Source organism: Miscanthus floridulus, chromosome 12 (genome assembly GCF_019320115.1).
Source record: "Miscanthus floridulus cultivar M001 chromosome 12, ASM1932011v1, whole genome shotgun sequence".
In the NCBI taxonomy this organism is placed as follows: domain Eukaryota; kingdom Viridiplantae; phylum Streptophyta; class Magnoliopsida; order Poales; family Poaceae; genus Miscanthus; species Miscanthus floridulus.
The window spans coordinates 79053721-79072931 of NC_089591.1; the positions used below are offsets into that span (position 1 = coordinate 79053721).

General features: G+C 41.0%; 2 protein-coding genes across 3 annotated transcripts; one reads left to right on the forward strand and one right to left on the reverse strand.

Moving 5' to 3' along the window:
• Window positions 1–1306: 1306 nt before the first annotated feature.
• LOC136496666 (probable inactive UDP-arabinopyranose mutase 2) lies at window positions 1307–3908 on the forward strand. 2 transcript variants are annotated; one of them, XM_066492396.1, is made up of 3 exons: window positions 1307–1621; window positions 2381–2514; window positions 2667–3908. In XM_066492396.1, the coding sequence occupies exons 1-3, from the start codon at window positions 1511–1513 to the stop codon at window positions 3700–3702; spliced, it is 1281 nt and encodes a 426-aa protein (XP_066348493.1). In that variant the 5' UTR covers window positions 1307–1510; the 3' UTR covers window positions 3703–3908. The 2 variants fall into 2 exon arrangements, with proteins under 2 accessions (XP_066348493.1, XP_066348492.1); XM_066492395.1 differs by having other exon boundaries at window positions 1310–1625; window positions 2381–2510; window positions 2598–3908.
• Window positions 3909–4087: 179 nt separating this feature from the next.
• Window positions 4088–16777, reverse strand: LOC136497849 (MAP3K epsilon protein kinase 1-like). Its single transcript, XM_066493723.1, has 24 exons — window positions 16466–16777; window positions 16218–16352; window positions 14359–14379; window positions 13834–13907; window positions 13639–13729; window positions 13475–13558; window positions 12984–13085; window positions 12168–12299; window positions 12007–12078; window positions 11817–11920; window positions 11530–11632; window positions 11049–11393; window positions 10212–10502; window positions 10059–10103; window positions 8878–9057; window positions 8698–8781; window positions 8518–8609; window positions 8330–8413; window positions 7537–8225; window positions 6205–6596; window positions 5961–6095; window positions 4883–5289; window positions 4684–4798; window positions 4088–4571 (listed from the first exon to the last, which is right to left on the reverse strand). Exons 1-24 carry the CDS (start codon window positions 16523–16525, stop codon window positions 4395–4397), a joined length of 4014 nt encoding a protein of 1337 aa, XP_066349820.1. The 5' UTR covers window positions 16526–16777; the 3' UTR covers window positions 4088–4394.
• Between the last annotated feature and the right edge of the window lie 2434 nt (window positions 16778–19211).

Sequence of the window (19211 nt, forward strand, 5' to 3'; positions counted from 1 at the left end):
GTGATCTAAAGTGATGTTTAAAATTTAGCATTCACAAAATATGCTAAAGTGGCCTGGAGTTTAGTAATCAACTAATACAGATAGAACCTTACTATCATCATATAAATCATGTGATTTAAGAAAATCATATCACTCGAGAAATACAAAATTGATGTGATTTTTAGCCACCCATCACACAAAAGTGACCACTCTTCGGATCACGAAGGCAAAGCGTACCGACAAGGGGAAGGCAGAAAACCGTGGGAAAACGAGGGGGAGACGGGGAAAACGCCGTGAAAAGTCGCCGATAGGTGCACGGGTCGCGGTCGTCGCCTCCTCGGCCGAATTTTTTACTATTTGGTTCTTTTTTCGAAAGTTTCTCTCAAATAGACCCCTGACGGAAAGAATTCCAGAAATGGACCCTTGGCTCAGCGCCAGAGTGACTGGCGCCGAGCTCGGCGCCACGGTCACTGGCGCCGAGGTCCTGGGCACGGGAAAATGGCCTACCAGGGGCTCGGCGCCAGAGTGACTGGCGCCGAGCTCGGCGTCATAGTGAATGGCGCCGAGACACCTGCATTTAACCCAGCCTGCACTTCTTCTCCGAGTGCTCTTCCTCTTATTTCTCCTCCGTCTTGGGTTTTTTCTCGCCACTTCACCCTACCTCATAATCACCGGCAACTTAGAATTTTAGCTAAGTCCCTAAATTTACCGTGAGATGGATATATAAAATTTTGGCTAAGTCCCTAAATTTACCAAACGTATGGTTAGCAAGCAGAACAGAATGGTCGATTGGGTCGATTGATGCGCGAGTAGAACAGAAGGGTTGACATTGCCCTTTGGAGGCCTACGTTTGGTGAGGCCGATGGTTAGCAAGCACATTAAACACCCTAATTTTACCGTGAGATAGATATATAAAATTATATCCATCTCACGGTAAATTTATATATCCATCTCACGGTAAATTTAGGGACTTAGCCAAAATTCTAAGTTGCCGGTGATTGTGAGGTAGGGTGAAGTGACGAGAAAAAAACCCGAGAAAAATAAAAAAATAAGAGGAAGAACGCTCGGGGAAGAAGTGCAGGCTGGGTTAAATACAGGTATCTCGGCGTCATTCACTATGGCGCCGAGCTCGGCGCCAGTCACTGGCAGACCATTTTTCCGTGCCCAGGACCTCGACGCCAGTGACCGTGGCGCCGAGCTCGGCGTCAGTCACTCTGGCGTCGAGCCAAGGGTCCATTTCTGGAATTCTTTACGTCAGAGATTTATTTGAGAGAAACTTTCCAAAAAAAAAAAAAAAAAGGACCAAATAGTAAAAAATTCGGCCTCCTCGGCCTCCCTGGCCTTCGGCTCGGCCGGGCTCTACTCCTACGCTGCCCTGCTGGCAAACGCAGCACGAAGCGGGCGTGGGGAGCAGTGCGGGGGGCGAGGATCGAGGGCAGCAACGTGGCGTGGCACGGCCGCGAGGGGGAGACGCCTTTGCTTCGAGGGGAGAGTTGCTATAAAAGGGCGCTCGAGATCCAGATCTGGGCCGATGCGACCGCCCTCGCTGCTCTCCCTCACCCTCGACTCCGCGCTCCTCCGCATCGCCCACATCGCCGACCTCTCCCACCTCCCCGACCACCTCGTCATCGACCTCTTCCGTGTAGGTACCCCGCCGCGCCCTGCGCCCCTCTCGAATCTGTCCCCACTACTGGTTGATCCTGTTCCTGTACTGGTGCCAAGGCTACACGTCCGCGTGCGTGGTTTCGGTTTGGGCACATTTTGCGATGTGGAATTAGTAGTTTCGGATTGATCATGGTGGGCTGGGCTTCGCTTGTCCGCTGTTCAGTGGTTATATATGCTGCCTCATCCATTCTAGTTACATGCTGTGCCGCGTGCACGTTTGATAGAACTTGTGGAATTGTAGGAGGGGGCGAGCCAGGGTTACGATCAGTTGTTATGGGATCTCACGCTTTGCTAAAAGTTGTCAAATGCGGTGATGTGTCAGCAGTTTTAATTGTGTTTCCCTGTTTGATACTGCATTGATTTAGTTGATCTTGTTAATGCTACCTAAAAAGAATTGGATTTATGGTAAATCAGTCATGAATTGGATTTATTGGTTAATCAGTCATGATCGAGTTGACAAGGTGTGCGGAACCAGTATGGGATGCTTTAATGATGGTCATAATGAGGCACTCCATAAGCCCACAGCCTTGCAAACAGTAGTGTCACAATTCGGTTTCTGAACCCACACATTTGGAATTTGGGAATCATTTATCATTTTCTAGTTATGATGATGTAGGTGAAATCATATCACAGCCTCACAGGAGTGTGCGGACTGATGTCCTCTTATGTTACGAGCGATTCAATATTTACACACATAGAATATGTTTTGTAATGTGCTCTTGCATTTTTATTGCAGAGAACCCTCAATGCTGGTAAGCTGACAGAGAAAGTTCTCAAGTTGTTTCTAGCAACCGGCTGTGAGGAGATCATCTTGGCTGTTCAGTTGCTCAACATTAAGCAGCCACTCGTACCAGTCCTTCCCACAAGTATGTTTACACCATATTACCCTTTGTTCATTCAGTTATTATGCTCACATCAGCTTTTGTGTTGACATGGCATCTGCTTGTCTGCAGGGTGCTCTGAGAGGTTCTAGACCTGCTGCTGCTTAGATCACTTTGATTACCTGAGAAGATGCCTTTGGAAATTCAAGATAGTGAGGTTGACATTGTGATTGCGGCACTCCAGCCCAACCTGACCACTTTCTTTGAGGCATGGCTGCCATTTTTCTCTCGTTTCCACATCATTGTTGTCAAAGATCCAGACATGACAGAGGATCTTCAAATCCCTACAGGTTTTGATCTCAAGGTTTACACCAAGTCAGATATTAATGGGGTGCTTGGTGCCTCATCCATAAACTTCTCTGGTCACTCATGCCGTTACTTTGGGTATCTTGTCTCACGCAAGAAGTATGTGATTTCAATTGATGACAATTGCCTCCCAGCGAAGGACACTGCTGGGTCGACTGTTGATGTTGTTGCACAGCACATGGCCAATCTGAAAACACCTGCTACACCTTTCTTTTTCAACACACTCTATGATCCATACAGGAAAGGTGCTGACTTTGTCCGTGGTTACCCATTCAGCCTGCGTGAGGGGGTTGAGTGCATGCTCTCATGTGGTTTGTGGATGCATAATGCTGACTACGACCCAATGACTCATGTTGTGAAGAGAAATCAACGAAACACAACCTATGTGGATGCTGTGATGACAGTTCCGCTTGGTGCGATGCTGCCTGTGAGTGGGATAAATGTTGCATTCAACCGCGATGTGCTGGGGCCTGCTATGTTCCCAGGCCTGCGTCTCCGAAATGAAGGGAAGCACAGATGGGATACCCTTGAAGACATATGGAATGGCTTATGTGCTAAAGTAGTTTGCGACAGCTTGGGGTATGGTGTGAAGACTGGACTGCCTTATGTGATGAGAAGTGATGCAGAAGCAGGTAAAGCTCTGGAGAGCTTGAAAGATTGGGAAGGCGTAAAAATCATGGATGATGTTCTTCCATTCTTCCAGTCGCTCAAGCTATCGAGGACTGCAGTTACTGTTGACGATTGTGTTAAGGAGCTAGCTGGAATTGTCCGTGAGAAGCTAGGACCCAAGAATGCAATCTTCACCAAAGCAGCCGATGCCATGGTGGAATGGAACAACCTCTGGAAAGCACATGGAGCTCAGAATGCATAGATGTTTGCGTGTTACCTACAAAGCATCTATAATTGTTTGGAATACTTGTTTTTCAGTTTTAAATTCTCCTTATGGAACTCTTGAAGCTGAAATAAACAACAGTCCTGTAAGCCGTGAATTTGGCATTAGTAGTTGAGCATCTCATTGTATACGCTTAAGAATTATGTAATGTAATGCATGAAAAGAACCTGTGATGTTTTCTTGCATCTTGTTAAACGGGACTCTGCTAAGAGGCTGGACACCAGCTCAGCTTAACGCAACCTCTGGGCAGCCGCTATCAAAATCTGTGCTTTGTGGATCCACAATATCAGCCATTTATCTTTAGTGCAAGAAAGCGCTGTATACCAAATATATTTCTTAAGACCAATTGCAGCACACCCAGAAGTATCTTGCAAAATTTACTAACATAAAACAAAATGTCAACATGGGTTTTGTATTTTTAATTAGATGTCTAATTTACAATTTCTTCACTAACATACGCTAAATATAAACAACCCTTAAGGATAGAAAGCTCATTTTATCCTGCACCTAAACGTTGAACCTTTCTCCAGAAAAAAGGGGGATCAGGTACAACAAGGGAGTCTGGTGCTCATGCGAAATCACCACAGCAGAAAAGGAGGCAAAAAGAAAGACACCTTTTCCTCTAGGGCAAACATATACAACTTGAGAGGAAAACACATGACCCACTAAAATCACAATACTGTATTGATGTGCAGCGCTTTCAGCAATGAGGTGGCCATTTGTTTGACCAACACCTGTTGGCCGCCCCGTTGTCCATCCCTGCGTTCTTCAATGAGGTTCTGCAGCTTCTGAGGGAGGTCATTCTCTACTATGAGCTGCTTTGGTCGAGGATGGTGCTCATAGACAACCTGGAAAAATACATAAACCACAAAGTTGAAACTCTACAAACTACAAGAATCATTTCATTCACAGTGAGCGTCCTAAAATCCAGGACTATCCAGCTAAGGCTAGGCATCAAACCTTTATGAGTTTCAGCAGAGTCAAGCGGGCAATAGCTTCTCGATGGTCAAGTCTTGCAATGAGCAATGTTGTCAAACCATTGGTGGCCATTGCTGTATTTAGCCTAGAAGATTTCCTGCCAAAAACATGTATACAATGTACAGATCAGTAATCTGCAGCATGATTGCAACTAATCAGGAAATATGCCTTATACACTTACGTGATTATCTTCAAGAAAGCGTCCAATGTATGGACAAAATACTGTTCTGGGCAGTCTTGGAAGAACTTCACTAATTTCTGAATGGCCTCTTTTTTCAACAGTGCCTGTTCTACTTTTCTGTGATCATTATCATGAGCCAAACAAACAGCAATAGAATCTAATGCCGTGCATGCCCATGCATCATCCTCCAACAGATTTAAGTACACATCTAACCCTCCATGAACCCTCAACTGCTCTCTGGAGTTGCGAGAAGCATGAGCCATATCACACAGCAAAGGCAGGGCATATTGCCTCAGAGGTGAGTCTGACATGACAAAATTCATCAAGTGAGGGATGATTCCATTTTCAGCTGCTTGTTCCTGTCTTCTTTTATTAATCTTGCAAAGGTTGAACAAAGCATTGAGGACCTAGAGGCAGAAAGGCAGAGGTAGTCAATTATGTGCTCAGAAAATAGCGCAACAGAAGGCAAATTATCTGCTGAGAAATTAGTTAGCATTTAATAGCATCAGATTTCAACTAAAAAGGTACAAAAAAAAAGAACACAGCTACAAGCACATGTCATCTTGTAGACAATGCTGTTCTGCTGTCTACAGTTTTCTCACTCTAAGCAATAAGTAAGATGTTTTGCTACTCCAACTATGAGTATGTGATATGTATTGCATACTGCTATAACAAGGCATCAAATGAAGTATAGTATTGTTACTTCACTCGTTTAGGCATAGTCCCACTCCCACTCCCGCAGCACCCTTTGAATAATACTCCCTCCATTCCAAATTATAAGATGTTTTGGCTTTTCTAGATACATTGATTTTGCTATACACTTAGATATACATATACACCATGTCTATATACATTGCTAGAAAAGCCAAAACGTCTTATAATTTGAAACGAAGAGAGTATGTAGTAGACCAACTCCAGCAGATATAGAACATGGGCCATAACTTAATTTTCAAAACTATTGACTCCAAATGTTTCACCATATAAAAAGGAAAATGACGCCCTGAAAAGCTACTTAGTGGGATTTCTTTCCTTAGTAATCATGCTTGGTTGCAAGTCTTTAACAAAAAACACTGCGCACCTCACTATGTATTTGATAAACCAGAGGTCCATCATGAAGCTCGAGAATCGGTATCAGATGTTTGATTGCATCTGTGCGTTGAAGTGTCTCAAGACAATTAGGATCACCCGACAAATGATTAATGCACCTAAGAATCTGCACAAAAAGAACAAATAGTTCCATAACCAAACAAACACAAACACAAAGAAATTGAGTCACATGAACAAGTACATAGCAGAACAAACTAAATGTTTTAGACTTTTACCTTAAGGAGAATAGGAGGTTCTATCTTGCTAAACATCTGGAAAAGCCTTGTAAGAAGGCTTTGGCTGGCCATCAGAGATTTTACCACGGTGTCTGCCTGTGCAAACTCCAAAAGAAGATCTGCTACTTTCTCAAGATATTCACGTGCCACATCTGCGCTCATGGAAGAGAACATCTGAGCTAATGGGCCTGATGATGTTGTACTCCCTGGTCTTAAATTGAGCACCCCTGATCCAGATAACACACCAGATGCTGTTTGCGATGCAGCTCCAGAAGTTGATGCCCCTTCATTAGAGGCACTTGCCGAAGGTGCATATTTCATACTATGAACTCTATTTGAAGCTTTTATACTAGAGTCCAGATGGCCATTCTCCCTTCCATGTCTAGAGACCTCTGCATTAAATTCAAAAACCAATCTATTTGCACATAAATAAATACAAGCTACACATCTTTTGCAAATAGGGAGTGGATGATTCTTTCTGTACTCCAAATCGTTTCTACAGTTCACAAATGACTGCTAGAGTGTTACAATAAAGTACAACATTACTTGTCATTTACACAAAAGAAACTTAGTAAATACGCATGAGAGCTGCACATCTTCGTATGAACGAGAGGAAGCACTGGTCCGAAAACAGAACCCCTCCAACAGGAAGTGTGCAAACTCGTAGACACACTCCTTACCACTAAAAAGAGCATATGCTACACTCGAATATTGGAAAACCCAACTTGAGCGAGGTACACAAGTACTTTAAGGAGATGTGAACAGTCAGCTCTGATCCTGAACTACTGTAGATCTATAATCCAGGAGTTTCTCCTTTTTACTTGGTCTGTAACTGGATTACTAGAGCATAGGTGCTTTCACGTTAACTTGTGTATCACATTATGCAAAAGTGTGCTGGATAGTCATACCGTAACTCTCTTTAGTTTTATCCAAATACTGGAAACCAGGAACTCCTTCCTTTTAATAGGGGAGCTACCTTAATTTGGGGAAAAAGGACTTAGTGGAACCACAAGCAAACCAAATAGACAAATATATAACATAAAGAAGTCTCAATAATAAAACGTTAGAACTATAACCAAATGTGGTATATGATAGCATATAAACTTATAAAGAGTAAAGAAAGGTTCGAATAGAAATATTCTATTTTTAGGTTTCTTTGTCCATGTGTAACGAAAACCGAAAAAGTTAGCATTTGATAAAGAGTATATAAACTCAAGAGAGAAAAGTAGAACATAAAGCAAACTACTTAGGCGAAAAGCAGAATGCACAATGGAAGGATGCACCAATATGCTAAGGACTAACATCTGAAATAATGGGCACAGAATAATGTACCAGCAAAATCCATCATTAAGTCAAGTTCACCATTTGTTTTCCTCTCTGTCGATGAATGTAATAGTGGCAAAATGGTTTCATGCCTTTCCAATCCAGATATGTGGCGAACATAATCAAGTTGTCCAGATACATGTCGAGAAGGTGGTTCTTTCTCCAATAAACTCAGTAGAGGTCGGACCTGGTCATTTTGACCGCTATTATGACCATTTGAAACTAGTTCTACGTGCTTTGGTGATCTGTCTGTAGATGTCCTTCCGGCAGAAACACTAAGCCTCGGTGGCCGAATAACCAAGTCGTTCTCATTCCTCTCCAAGTTACTGCCGGTTTTATCGCTGAACCTAGGAGATGATGAGGAGTCCATTAATACATGGTGCTTATCTGCATCTGCTTGTAGAGATTGCAGAGAACCAGATGAATGATGATGATCCAGCCGTGCCTTGCAACTTTCAAGAACTGAAGGGTCTAATTGGCCAGATCTTCGTCGGGGGGTTGAGCCATTCTGTGTTACTGAAGCACCTGACCCTGAGACTGAGGCAAATCTTGTTGCTTCGTTCAGGCTGTGTAGTGTATTCACCAGCCTAGGAAGCATCCCATTTTTTGCCGCTATACGGCAGAAGTCATTTCTTGGAGTTGAATGCTGGAGCTTGAAGACCTGCCAAATGCCGTCAATTGCAAGATGAACCATATCCCTGCTAATTTAAAATATTTTCCAGTATATTAGTTAGATCCAAGCATTTAAAACAAATTAATACAGAGGAAAAATATGTAGGAATAATTAAACCAGCAGACTTGCCTGTATTTTGCATAGTCAGGCTCCATAAAGCTTACCAAAACAGGGATCCCTTGGCACGCAATGAACATTTGCAATGTCAAGGTGCTGGAGATGGAAACTGGAAATTAGTACACCAAAACATTTGTCCCTTCCACTCTTTTATTAAAAAATGTCAGAAACTATCAACTATGTCGGAGAAAGAAAAAGACCTGGCTTGACAAAGCTGCTGAAGAAACAAGGATGCTTGCACCCGAACATCCTTTGGGCGATTTGGCTCTGCAAAATTCATCACCACTGGAATCTGCAGATAACTTTTAAATATCAACTATCTTTCCCACAAAGTCAACAGAGCATGAAGGTTATGAATTGCTCTGGAATATTAGTCTTACAAGGCCAACAAGGCAAGCATTTTCCAGGAAGCCTGTACTATCTTTTACAATGTTGTTGATAAGCTGCAGAACTGAGAATAAAATCTGCAAAAATAAATAAATAAATAACAAAACAACCAACTATTCGGTGTAAAGAGCCAGGAAAAAAATGTTTGCAAAAACCACAGTGAAACATCATACACGATTTTTAGGAATTTCAAGGAGTTCCATCAGCGGGAGGAAACCATTCTGTGTCATATAAATCTGTTTTTGCTCAGGCCGGTGACTGAAGATTGATAGAAGCTTTTGGCACGCCAACAGTATTACATCTTCACTTTCCCCTGGTTTCAGTTGTGCTACTATTTTGCTGTATTCCACAGACTACAAAAATAGAGAACAAAAGGTATTTCAAGGTCAAACCCTAGCAATTAGAACTGTACGAAAGCAATGTATGGTTAGCAGGACATAGTCTAAATGAAACAAAAATGCACTGTACTGAGTAGGAATAATTAATTGTTTTGGGGCGATCTCTTTTACGACAGTAAACAGTTAAGTTTATCAGCAAATAAGCCATCCAACATACTGTCCATTTCAAATGCAAGTATCGTATATTTCAAATAGAAACTTATCATGTAATCAACCAACAGGGGCATTCTTTTGCACAAGAATTGCAAGAATCATATTACCAGAATTGAACAACTGACAGAGCCATATATAGAACATGTACATTTATAGAATTGTAAAGGTTTGCCAAGAACATTGCCAAAGCATCGTTCTTAGGTTTTAAGGCGAGGCATGGCAAACCAACCCCCCTCATATTGCCAAGGCACTTAAGGTGCTAAGGTGACACGACGCCATACACATATTAGCATTTCAAGAGAAGGAAAATAACACAAGAAAAGAGGAGAGACTGCCTTCCTAGACTATCCAGATCGTCACCCTTTCTAGGTACTCTAGCCCATCCTCCTCTCAAAGAGATAGTCCATGCCTTGTTATACACCTAACACATTGCACCCACCACGATTAAGCGCCAGCAGCAGCTACGTAAGGGCACACTACCAGTGGTATTCTGAACAGAGCGAGGGGAGCAGCAACAAGCATCACTGACCCAAAAGCAAGCTCTTTACATGGTTCCAGCAGCCTGCATGCTGCCCCCATCCCCTCCCATATCGACAAGCACTGGAACCAGCGGTTGCCTTCCCGCTTGTTCCTTCCTTCCCTCTCACTGCTTTTGGCAAGGCGTCAGTGACGCCTTGAGCCCTGAAGGCACCTTACAGCCTAGTGGACATCATTACATATGCCAAAGTATTGACATCAATTTGCACAAACACAGACCAAAGTTGTAGAATGCATCATGGTAATAGAAGTTAGACATGGCACACCTGCAGGGGGAAAAGACTCTCTCCAGGAATATGTTCACCAAAACCCTATAAAATTGGCCAATACCATCGAAATCAGAGCTAGAATAAACAGAAATTCATCTATTTTAAATATCAAAGGTACATAGATAGAGCAACAGTAGTGTTGTGCAGTACCGACGCATCAATATTTTCTAGTTGCATGGCAAATTCAATTAGTTTTCCACCATTCATGGACTCGATATCATTTTCTTTTTGCTTCTCCACCCTGGCATTGAGCCCCTTCGCGAATTCATTGTGTACACCATTATATTGAAGTTCTTGGACAGTAGTTGATGTCGAAGGTTCAGCCCCATTATCTCCCCGTTTATCGATTGGTGGAAATAAGTCTTCCAAAGAGGCATCTTCAGGTTTGTCACTAAATCTACTAAGCTGTTTCGGCCCCTCAATAACTGAAGGTTCAACCACCTGTCAAGACAGGATACATTCAAGGGCAATTTAAAGAACTTCCAATAAAAATAAAATAAATTCAAGACCTTGATAATGAGTAAATATTGCCAACTATTCACCTAGTGAAAGTATTATAGACCAATTGACAAGTAACCAACAAGATTGATTCACGAATGAGAGGTGGGAGATGTGCGTTATGATGGTTTCATAGTTGCATGTGAACAGCTAAATTTGAAAATTATTTACCAAAGTGGCAGCCTAGTGGCTGCATCATTCGATCGATTGTAACCTAACTCAAATCGAATGGACCGTGCATAATCCCATTATGTTCCTTCACACACATAAGGCAGTTCAAGTATATTTCCTCCTACCTACATTTTATTTCAGCTTTTCCAACTTCCACTCGTACAACAAGTGGTTGTTTAAGAATTAAGAAAGCATATGTAGAGTGCATATAAAAATATAAAATACAAACATGTGCGTCATAGTGACTCCTTACAGTTCTTGATTAAGGAACTAACAGAAGATTTCTTCAAGTCAAAATGCTATGCACAAAGATCTCACCTTTTGGAAGTCAATATTCTGTCTTCCAGCCTGAAAGGAGAACACATCACCATCCTCAACACTTGAACTTTCTTTATCCTCCAGCTCTACCTTACTTGGCAGACCACCTTGCAATAGTTCATGTGCCATTACTTTGCCATTCAAATCAGCACCTCCAGATGAAGATTCCACCGGTAACTTCTCATGTAAAACTAGTGTCGGATCTTTATTAAGGACCACATTATCTTTCATAGGCACCACATTGTTTGAACTACTGCCCTCAGTAAGTTTTAAATTTCCATCATGAAGCCCTTCAGATTTATTTTGCGCAGCAGAGTCCATAATTGGTTCTTTTTTCCCATTCTCCTAGAGCAGCATAAATAAAAATAATTTTTAATTGGCAAGCCTCAGAGGATAAGAATATAGTGGGTGCACTGCAGAAGATTTGGGAGGATCAATCCCTGAGCTAAACATGATGTGTAAAAAACCCTGCTAGTGTTACCTGGTCAACATTAGAAGCAATAGTTGTTTGAGTATCTCCTGGTGTGCCGCATAAACCCGAGCTATTATCACCTCTTGAGCCTTCATCATCCCCGTCGATGTTCCTGATTGTACCGACAGGAGGAGAATTTAAGTCTTCTCAATGGAAAGAAGATTCAAATAATCAATGAACATCCAATCTAGTGATATATTATGAAGCAAAAGAAAAAGTCAATGATGTCTGTACTTTTCTAGACTGTATATCTGTTCATCAAACTATTCACTATCACGGGAAACTCTCATTTATACCTCAATGGAGTAGGTTGCCGAAGGGAAGCAGGCAAAGCTCGTCTTGAGTTTTGCAACCATGGATGCATCAATAATGCCTTTGCATCAGGCCTTTGCATCGCATCCTAAAGTTTTTTTTTTTTTTTAAAGTCAGACCATGTAACTAAAGAAATACAAATTGAAGTCCTCAAATAACATTACGACAGAGAACCTTTTGGAAACATTGCCGGAGAAAATCGGTAATCTCAGGCGACAGTCCTTCTGGTATTGGTGGATGCACATCCTATACAAAATAAATAGTATACTCACATAGCAGAATAAAGAGTAACTTGCAAAGATGAACATAGATCGAAACAGCTGTATGCAACCAACCTGAACAATACGGAACAGTGCAGGCATAGGTTGGAGATCATAATATGGCGGGGCACATGTCAGCAACTCAATTACAGTGCAACCCACACTCCAGATATCAGAAGCAGCGCAAACACCGGACATTTCGATGACCTAATGTAGTCATGTGTTGATAAGATGATGAATGAAACTCAAATCCTAGACTGTATTAAAATGCAATTATATATTTTTTTTATGGTGAAAGATGAAAGGCCATAGTAGCCATCATAGCAATTAATATCATCGGAGTAAGAAACACAAGTCAGTGATATGAATTTGCAAATTAACTCAGTCCAGTTGTCCTAGTTGAATATGTAAGTAAAACTCTTCAGCCTAGACTAGATATGTTTAGTCAATCTTGGGCTACACATCCTTTAGAAATCTATACTTTTGTGGTGCCACTGGCATGCATTTGCAAAACCATGATCACAAAATATTGAAAATACATATAGGAATTCCAGAACAATGTAACACATTGGTGTAAATAAGTTCTATTGGCCTCATGATCATCTTCCCCAAGTTCTAATCAATTTGTCCCCCACATAAGCAGACATTGCTATATTTTCTATGAAATGGGTGTTCAACCTGATGAATTAATGTTAAATTAATGGTTGCATTAGTCTTTGTTGATTCTACAGATTTTACATCCACAGAACAATGGAACCAGGCAACCTTCAACTCATTTAATAGTAAGACACACAAAATTAAGATAATAAACTACTCCAGTATGCTAAGTGGCATAGAGGACAATAATTCAGTAGAAACATCGTATCAACAAATGGTTAATCAATAGCCAACCTCAGGCGCCATCCAGTATGGAGTGCCGACCACAGAATGAGTGTTGATGTCAGCTTCAGTCAATTTAGTGGCAACTCCAAAATCAGCAAGTTTGACAAGGCCCTAAACAAGCAGGGTACACAAATGAAGATATATAGAGAAAATGTGTTACTGCTATGTTTCTATTGCAAGTTTAGAATTAAGGGGGGATACACACTTCATATTAACAATTCATGCTCACAAAATCTCTGCTAGCCCACTATTTGTCTATGATTTTATCTCTAGGATGCCCCTTTGTTTCTTTTTTTTCGCTGCATCAGTCATGTCACTACATGTTTTCATGGTTTTATGCTTCCAATTATGGTATTAGAAGGTTGCTTCCAAGTTCCAAGATAAGTGTCCTTGCACCTTTTTTTTTACAACATTCAGATCTAGGTGTTCCAAGATTTTTTTTTACCAAATTCAATTATTGAAACAAAGAAAAAAAGGGCAAATAATATACAGCCATTAACCTCTTTGGTAGTCAGTATATTTGCGCCCTTGATATCTCTATGAATGACACCTTGTTCATGCAGATAAACAAGACCTTCCAACACCTGGTCACATAAAAACTAAAATCAGATGAAATAAGGAGAAAAGAGAAAAGTACTAGTATTGCAGTAACCACCACAAGCACCTGGGCAATGTATACAGCCACCAAAGATTCAGGAAAAGGTCCAAATTTGTTTGGCTTGATAATATTGGCAAGTGAGCCATTCTCCACATACCTGCAGTTATCCCTATGGTATTAGAACTTCCATGTCGAAATTCACTAGATGTATATTGTATACCCCTACCTCGTATCAACTATGAAGACATTTTCAATGCTTACTCTAAAATAATATGGAGGTGGCTCTTTGTCTTCAGTGATCCCAGATACTTGACAATATTTTTGTGATTAAGATTCTGCACAAAAAAACAAAAGATTTGGAGTCCCGCATAAGTGCATAAAACAATCAAGGTCCTGCTTTCAATTTCAGAAACAATAGAAGCTACTAAAACCAACTGCAAGAATAAATAGTTTTAGCTTTCCCACCACACTAATTACTATTTCCAGATTCTATTACCTCTTACATTATACATGTTTAGGGAGAGACTAGGTATGATGATCAAAGAATGAAATATAAGCACCTCAAAGTGTATAACAGTATATATATTAGACCGAAGCAAGAATTTGGTGTGATCTTTATGAATTTTAATAAGCTACAGCAACTCCTACCTACACACCAGTAGAGCATGCAAAAGATCTAAAAATTCTGATTACAAGGAATATAACAGAAATCAATTTGTGCAAGTTAACAGGAAAAATAATAGAGATGTGATTATAGCTGTATAACATAAAAACAACAAAACTTACTTTCAAAAGGTCGATCTCTTGCTGCATAAACCATACCAGCAAACCATGAAGAGCATTGTGCAGAATCGTTAAACATGCACAAAGACAATTAATTAGAACCCTAGGCTGCAGGAATACAAGAGCAATTGCAGAAAACAGTAATATTCACCAAAAAGAGGGGGAAATGTTTCAACAAGAGCTATATAAGAAAGTGATAGGGATGGTTATATAAGAATGCAAAAAATGTATTACTTCCTTAAACCCAGTGTTCTAAAATACATCCTATGGTCCTTGATAACATATGTGGCCAAGTAAGTCCAACAGTATGTCCATATGGTAAATAAACAAACAACTAAAGTTGTTATTTCACAAGCTCAGGACAGATGCATCAGATATGCTCCAAAGGACAACATTTAACAAGCCATACACATAGATTTCAAGATCAACTTCAAGCGTTAGGTGATACATGAAACCAATATCAAAATGATGAAAGAGAACTAACTTAGCAAGCAATTCACAAAATTAACACCAACACATAAAGTTCTATTTTAGATATTAACAATTTACACGATACCTATACAACTATAGATTAGATTTGGATGAACCACGTGTCAGCCTACACATTGCTTTTATTTGCTGTCAATCCACTTATATGTAGTTATGTAGCCAAAAGACAAACCCATCAATTGCAGGAAAGTTGGAGAGGTTCAAAATGTCATATAGGTAGTAAATTTGGAAATAATACAATTCTGCGATAATCAAGCCAATTGTATCAAGAAAATGCATTATGGACCTAGAGTAGCGCTCCTTTATGTCATGAGTCATGTTTTTATGAGATCCCAATAGAATATCAGACTACAAATGTTTTGTGGAACTATGGGTGCGTTTGGTAAATGTCATATAGGTAGTAAATTTGGAAATAATACAATTCTGCGATAATCAAGCCAATTGTATCAAGAAAATGCATTATGGACCTAGAGTAGCGCTCCTTTATGTCATGAGTCATGTTTTTATGAGATCCCAATAGAATATCAGACTACAAATGTTTTGTGGAACTATGGGTGCGTTTGGTAGGGATCCATATTCTCGTAGAAACGTTTCAGATCCAGATTCTCTCCGGAAACGTTTCGGGTGAAGAATCAGAATCACAAAACTGTTTGGATGGTAGCCTAGATTTGGATTCCTAAAAGAGTATTTTATAATAAAAAAATCATATAAATGAACTATGCTTCAAAAAAATTCTAAACTTTTTGTGGGTGAAGAAAAACTTCAATACAACCCATTTTAATTTGTTGCACTAGAAAAGAATTATAATTAAAAAAATTACAATCATTAGTACACAGTAGCAATAGTAGAATCCATGCGAAACCAGCCTTCGGGCGTTTCAGGTTCCAAAGAAGCAAACATGAAACGTTTCTGCGTTTGGCACGGATTCTACAGTTTTTTGCTAGAATCAGAACCGATTCAGTCTTCCAAACGGACCCATATGTATCATATCTTCCACACATAAAACAATTAACAGGTCAAAAGTTCCATATGATCGCAATCAGCAAACGTATAACCAACTCGCTACATGACCAATTAACATGCCAAAACACAAGTAACGTGTGTCCTTGACTTCTGCTGTAATTCCAAGTTTGAACCTACCAAACAGGGAGCTTGCTTACGACTCACGTGAGTAAGCTAGCAGAACCTAGCCCTTGGATGTAATCTCACAGCAAAAAGTACACTACAAAAGGGCGAGCTGCATAGCTCAAACTACATATTATAGCTGCACTGCAGCCGTTGTGTGTTAGCTCCACAGCTCCCCCGAAACCACATTTCACGTAATTCGTCAGTTCCTGTGCATGATAATAAGATAAGTTTAAAAAAAAACTCACCATTATAATGTTGAGATCCTCCTGCGGAATGTTCTCCAGCGAGACCTGTTTGATGGCCACGAAATCGCCATTCTCCAGGTCAAGCGCCTTGTATACGCGGCCGTACGCCCCCTTCCCTATCTCATCTCCAAGCATCTGCACACGCGCCCGCGCAGGCGCAGTGAGTGAGAGTAGGATAACCCCAAAATTCGCAGCAACAGAACACGAATTCCGCCCGGATCTGAGGCGGGAGGCGCGAGAATCCTCACGTATTTGTTGTCGAGCGTCTTGGATTTGTGGAACTGCGCATTGTGCTGCCTCGAAGCCATATCGTCGCCTCCTCCGTGACAGGGCCCCGGGCGCCGCCGGGCGCGGCAGGGGCGGGCGGATCAGCAGTCACCGGCGGCGGTGCAGAATCTCTCGCGAGCTCGTGGCGAGGGCCATTCAGCCTTGCTCTAGGTTTTGGGTGGGGAAGGGAATTGGCGGACGGGGGCAAGCAGGAAGACGAAGGCCGGAGAGAAACGGAAGAGGGAGACACACTCGAGAGGGGGCTTTTCCGTAATTCTTACTATTTTTCGTCCTCGTTTCGATATTTTTCTGGGCGTGGGAAACTAACGGAATAGATTCGCTTTTATACCGGGGGTGGTGCCTTTGAAATTGGCGGAGGCCAACGAGGATGTTGCAGGGACACGCGAGGTGAAGGACTGTCAATTAGCTGTCATCGACTAGCATATGAGGTCTGTGGGGCCTCATCCATCCGGTGTCCGTTTCAATCTCTTTTTAAGACATTGAACGAAAATGTGACATGGTTTCGTCACACACTTGCGTCATGTATATCTTCAAGCCCTTTTGCTGTTTTCGTTGTATTTTTTTGGAAAAGCTAATCTATACTTCAGTCTCTCAAGTTCTTTCGAACCTCGATCTCGATTTCTCATGTATCTTGATATTTTACAATATTTGTATCTTCTATTCTACAATACCAAGGCTCCAGCTGAATAGCTGATGGGATCCCGGCACTTTTCTACAGGCAATACTTGGATACAATTGGGTCGAATGCGATTAGAAAAGTGAAAATCTTTATGAATGATGGCGTAATGTTTGAGAAGTGGAATGAGATAGTGAGCATTCTAATTTCAAAAGAGCACAAAAAATTAAAATATTTATGCCATATTGGTCTATGCAATGTGATGTACAAAATCGCTTGCAAGGTATGACCTAATAGACCCTAAAATATGGACAAGGCTTACGATAAATTCTAGAGAAAATAATGTCAAATATGGGCTTTCATGAGAGATGGTGGGAAATGATGATGAGGTGTATTCCGATAGTTTCCTACCATATAAAAGTTAGTGGTGAGCTAACAAAACAAATTATTCCAGCTAACCCAGATCAATGCCGATTGACGACTGAATAAATAGCTGAAAGCAACAACTGCACAAGAGAGAAAAGAGCGGATCCAACTAAGGAAATGCAGTGCTAGCCGGACTAATCATGCAAAGCTAGCGTAGCACCAGCCGTCGAAGTGAATGAATTCGAAAGAAATAAGGAAATGGACTACACCAAGGAGATCCCATCTTACCATATTTGTTCTTTTTATGTGTTGAAGATTTCTCCTTGGTACTTAATACAGCTCAAAAGATTTGAAGGGTGTGAAAGCGTGCCAAAATGCACTAAGCTCAAATCATCTATTTACACATATGACACTCTTTGCTTCTCATGAAAGTTGATGGACGGGGTCCAACTTATTTGCAAAAATGTATCGTCTTCATATGAAGATTGTTCAGGGCAAATCATAAATAAGGAAAAGTCATCCACAATGTTCAGTTGGAATACAAAAGAAAATGCAAAGAACCAAATCATGGCATGTTGGATATTATGAATGAGGAAGAAGTGAAAAATACATATGTCTCCTACTGTGTATTGGGCAATCTAAGTCCAAGACCTTGTACCACAAAGATATTGTGTGGAAGAGAATCCAAGGTCTCAAGGAAAAGCTTTAGTCACGGATTAGGGAAAGATATGTTAATCAAGGCAATCCCTCAAGCTATACCTACTAATGTGATGTCTTATTTTGATCTAACCTGATCACTTTTTGAAGAGATCAATATAACGATTTGCCAATTTTGGTGTGCTCAACAAGATAATAAGCATTAAATGCTTTGGTAGTCATGGGAGACTTTATGTGGCCAAAAAATAAAGGAAGATTGGGGTATAGAGGCTGTGTTTAGTTTCAGGAAGTTGGAATTTGAGGCTACTGTAGCACGTTCATTTTTATTTGGTAAATAGTGTTCAAATATGGATTAATTAGGCTCAAAACGTTCGTCTCGTAATTTCCCACCAAATTGTGCAATTAGTTTTTTTTTCCGTCTACATTTAATGCTCCATGCATGGGCCGCAAACATTCGATGTGACAGGTACTGTGGCACTTTTTGGGATATTGGGGTGGAACTAAGCAAGAGCAGAGATTTGCACCTTTTTAATCTAGCCATGCTAGCAAGACAAGCCTAGCATACCATGCTATTCCCAGATTTGTTGTTTGCATTGAGACCAAAATACTTTCTGGAAGAACAACTAGTTTTGATGATTGGACTATATATACTCCAGTCTCCCGTGCATTTGGGGCCTCTTGGAAGCCAGGAACAACTAGCTACATACATTTGGGTATAAGAGAGTGATTTGGCCTATTTGAGTGATTAGAAAGTCTTAATTGAAGATTAAGAACTCCATTAGTGTTCGGAGAGTAGCAAGTGTATATCCACTCTTCTCATCAGGCTTTGTTGGGCCAAGTGAAAGTTTGTGCTTGTTACTCTTGGTGATTGGCACCACCTAGAAGGTTTGGTGGTGTTGTTGTTCTTGGTGATCTCTTAGTGGTGATTGTGAGAGGCCCAAGAAGGTGTACACGGTCGTGGTGACCCACATCCACCATTACGGAGTGGAGAAGGGTCAACTCATAGAGAACACTTGGTCCATGCGTGGATAAGGGGGAGCTACACCTTTGTGCGGGGTGCTCTAACA

Bases quoted from the DNA above. Each gene is read 5' to 3' on its own strand.
- LOC136496666 (XM_066492396.1), top strand. From the start codon at position 1,511: ATGCGACCGCCCTCGCTGCTCTCCCTCACCCTCGACTCCGCGCTCCTC. The intron at 1,622-2,380 runs GTAGGTACCCCG...TTTTTATTGCAG, and splicing joins TCGTCATCGACCTCTTCCGT to AGAACCCTCAATGCTGGTAA. The intron at 2,515-2,666 runs GTTTACACCATA...GATGCCTTTGGA, and splicing joins CCAGTCCTTCCCACAAGTAT to AATTCAAGATAGTGAGGTTG.
- LOC136497849 (XM_066493723.1), bottom strand. From the start codon at position 16,525: ATGGCTTCGAGGCAGCACAATGCGCAGTTCCACAAATCCAAGACGCTC. The intron at 16,353-16,465 runs GTGAGGATTCTC...GCGCGTGTGCAG, and splicing joins AGACGCTCGACAACAAATAC to ATGCTTGGAGATGAGATAGG. The intron at 9,058-10,058 runs GTGTGCCATGTC...CTATTTTTGTAG, and splicing joins AGAGTCTTTTCCCCCTGCAG to TCTGTGGAATACAGCAAAAT.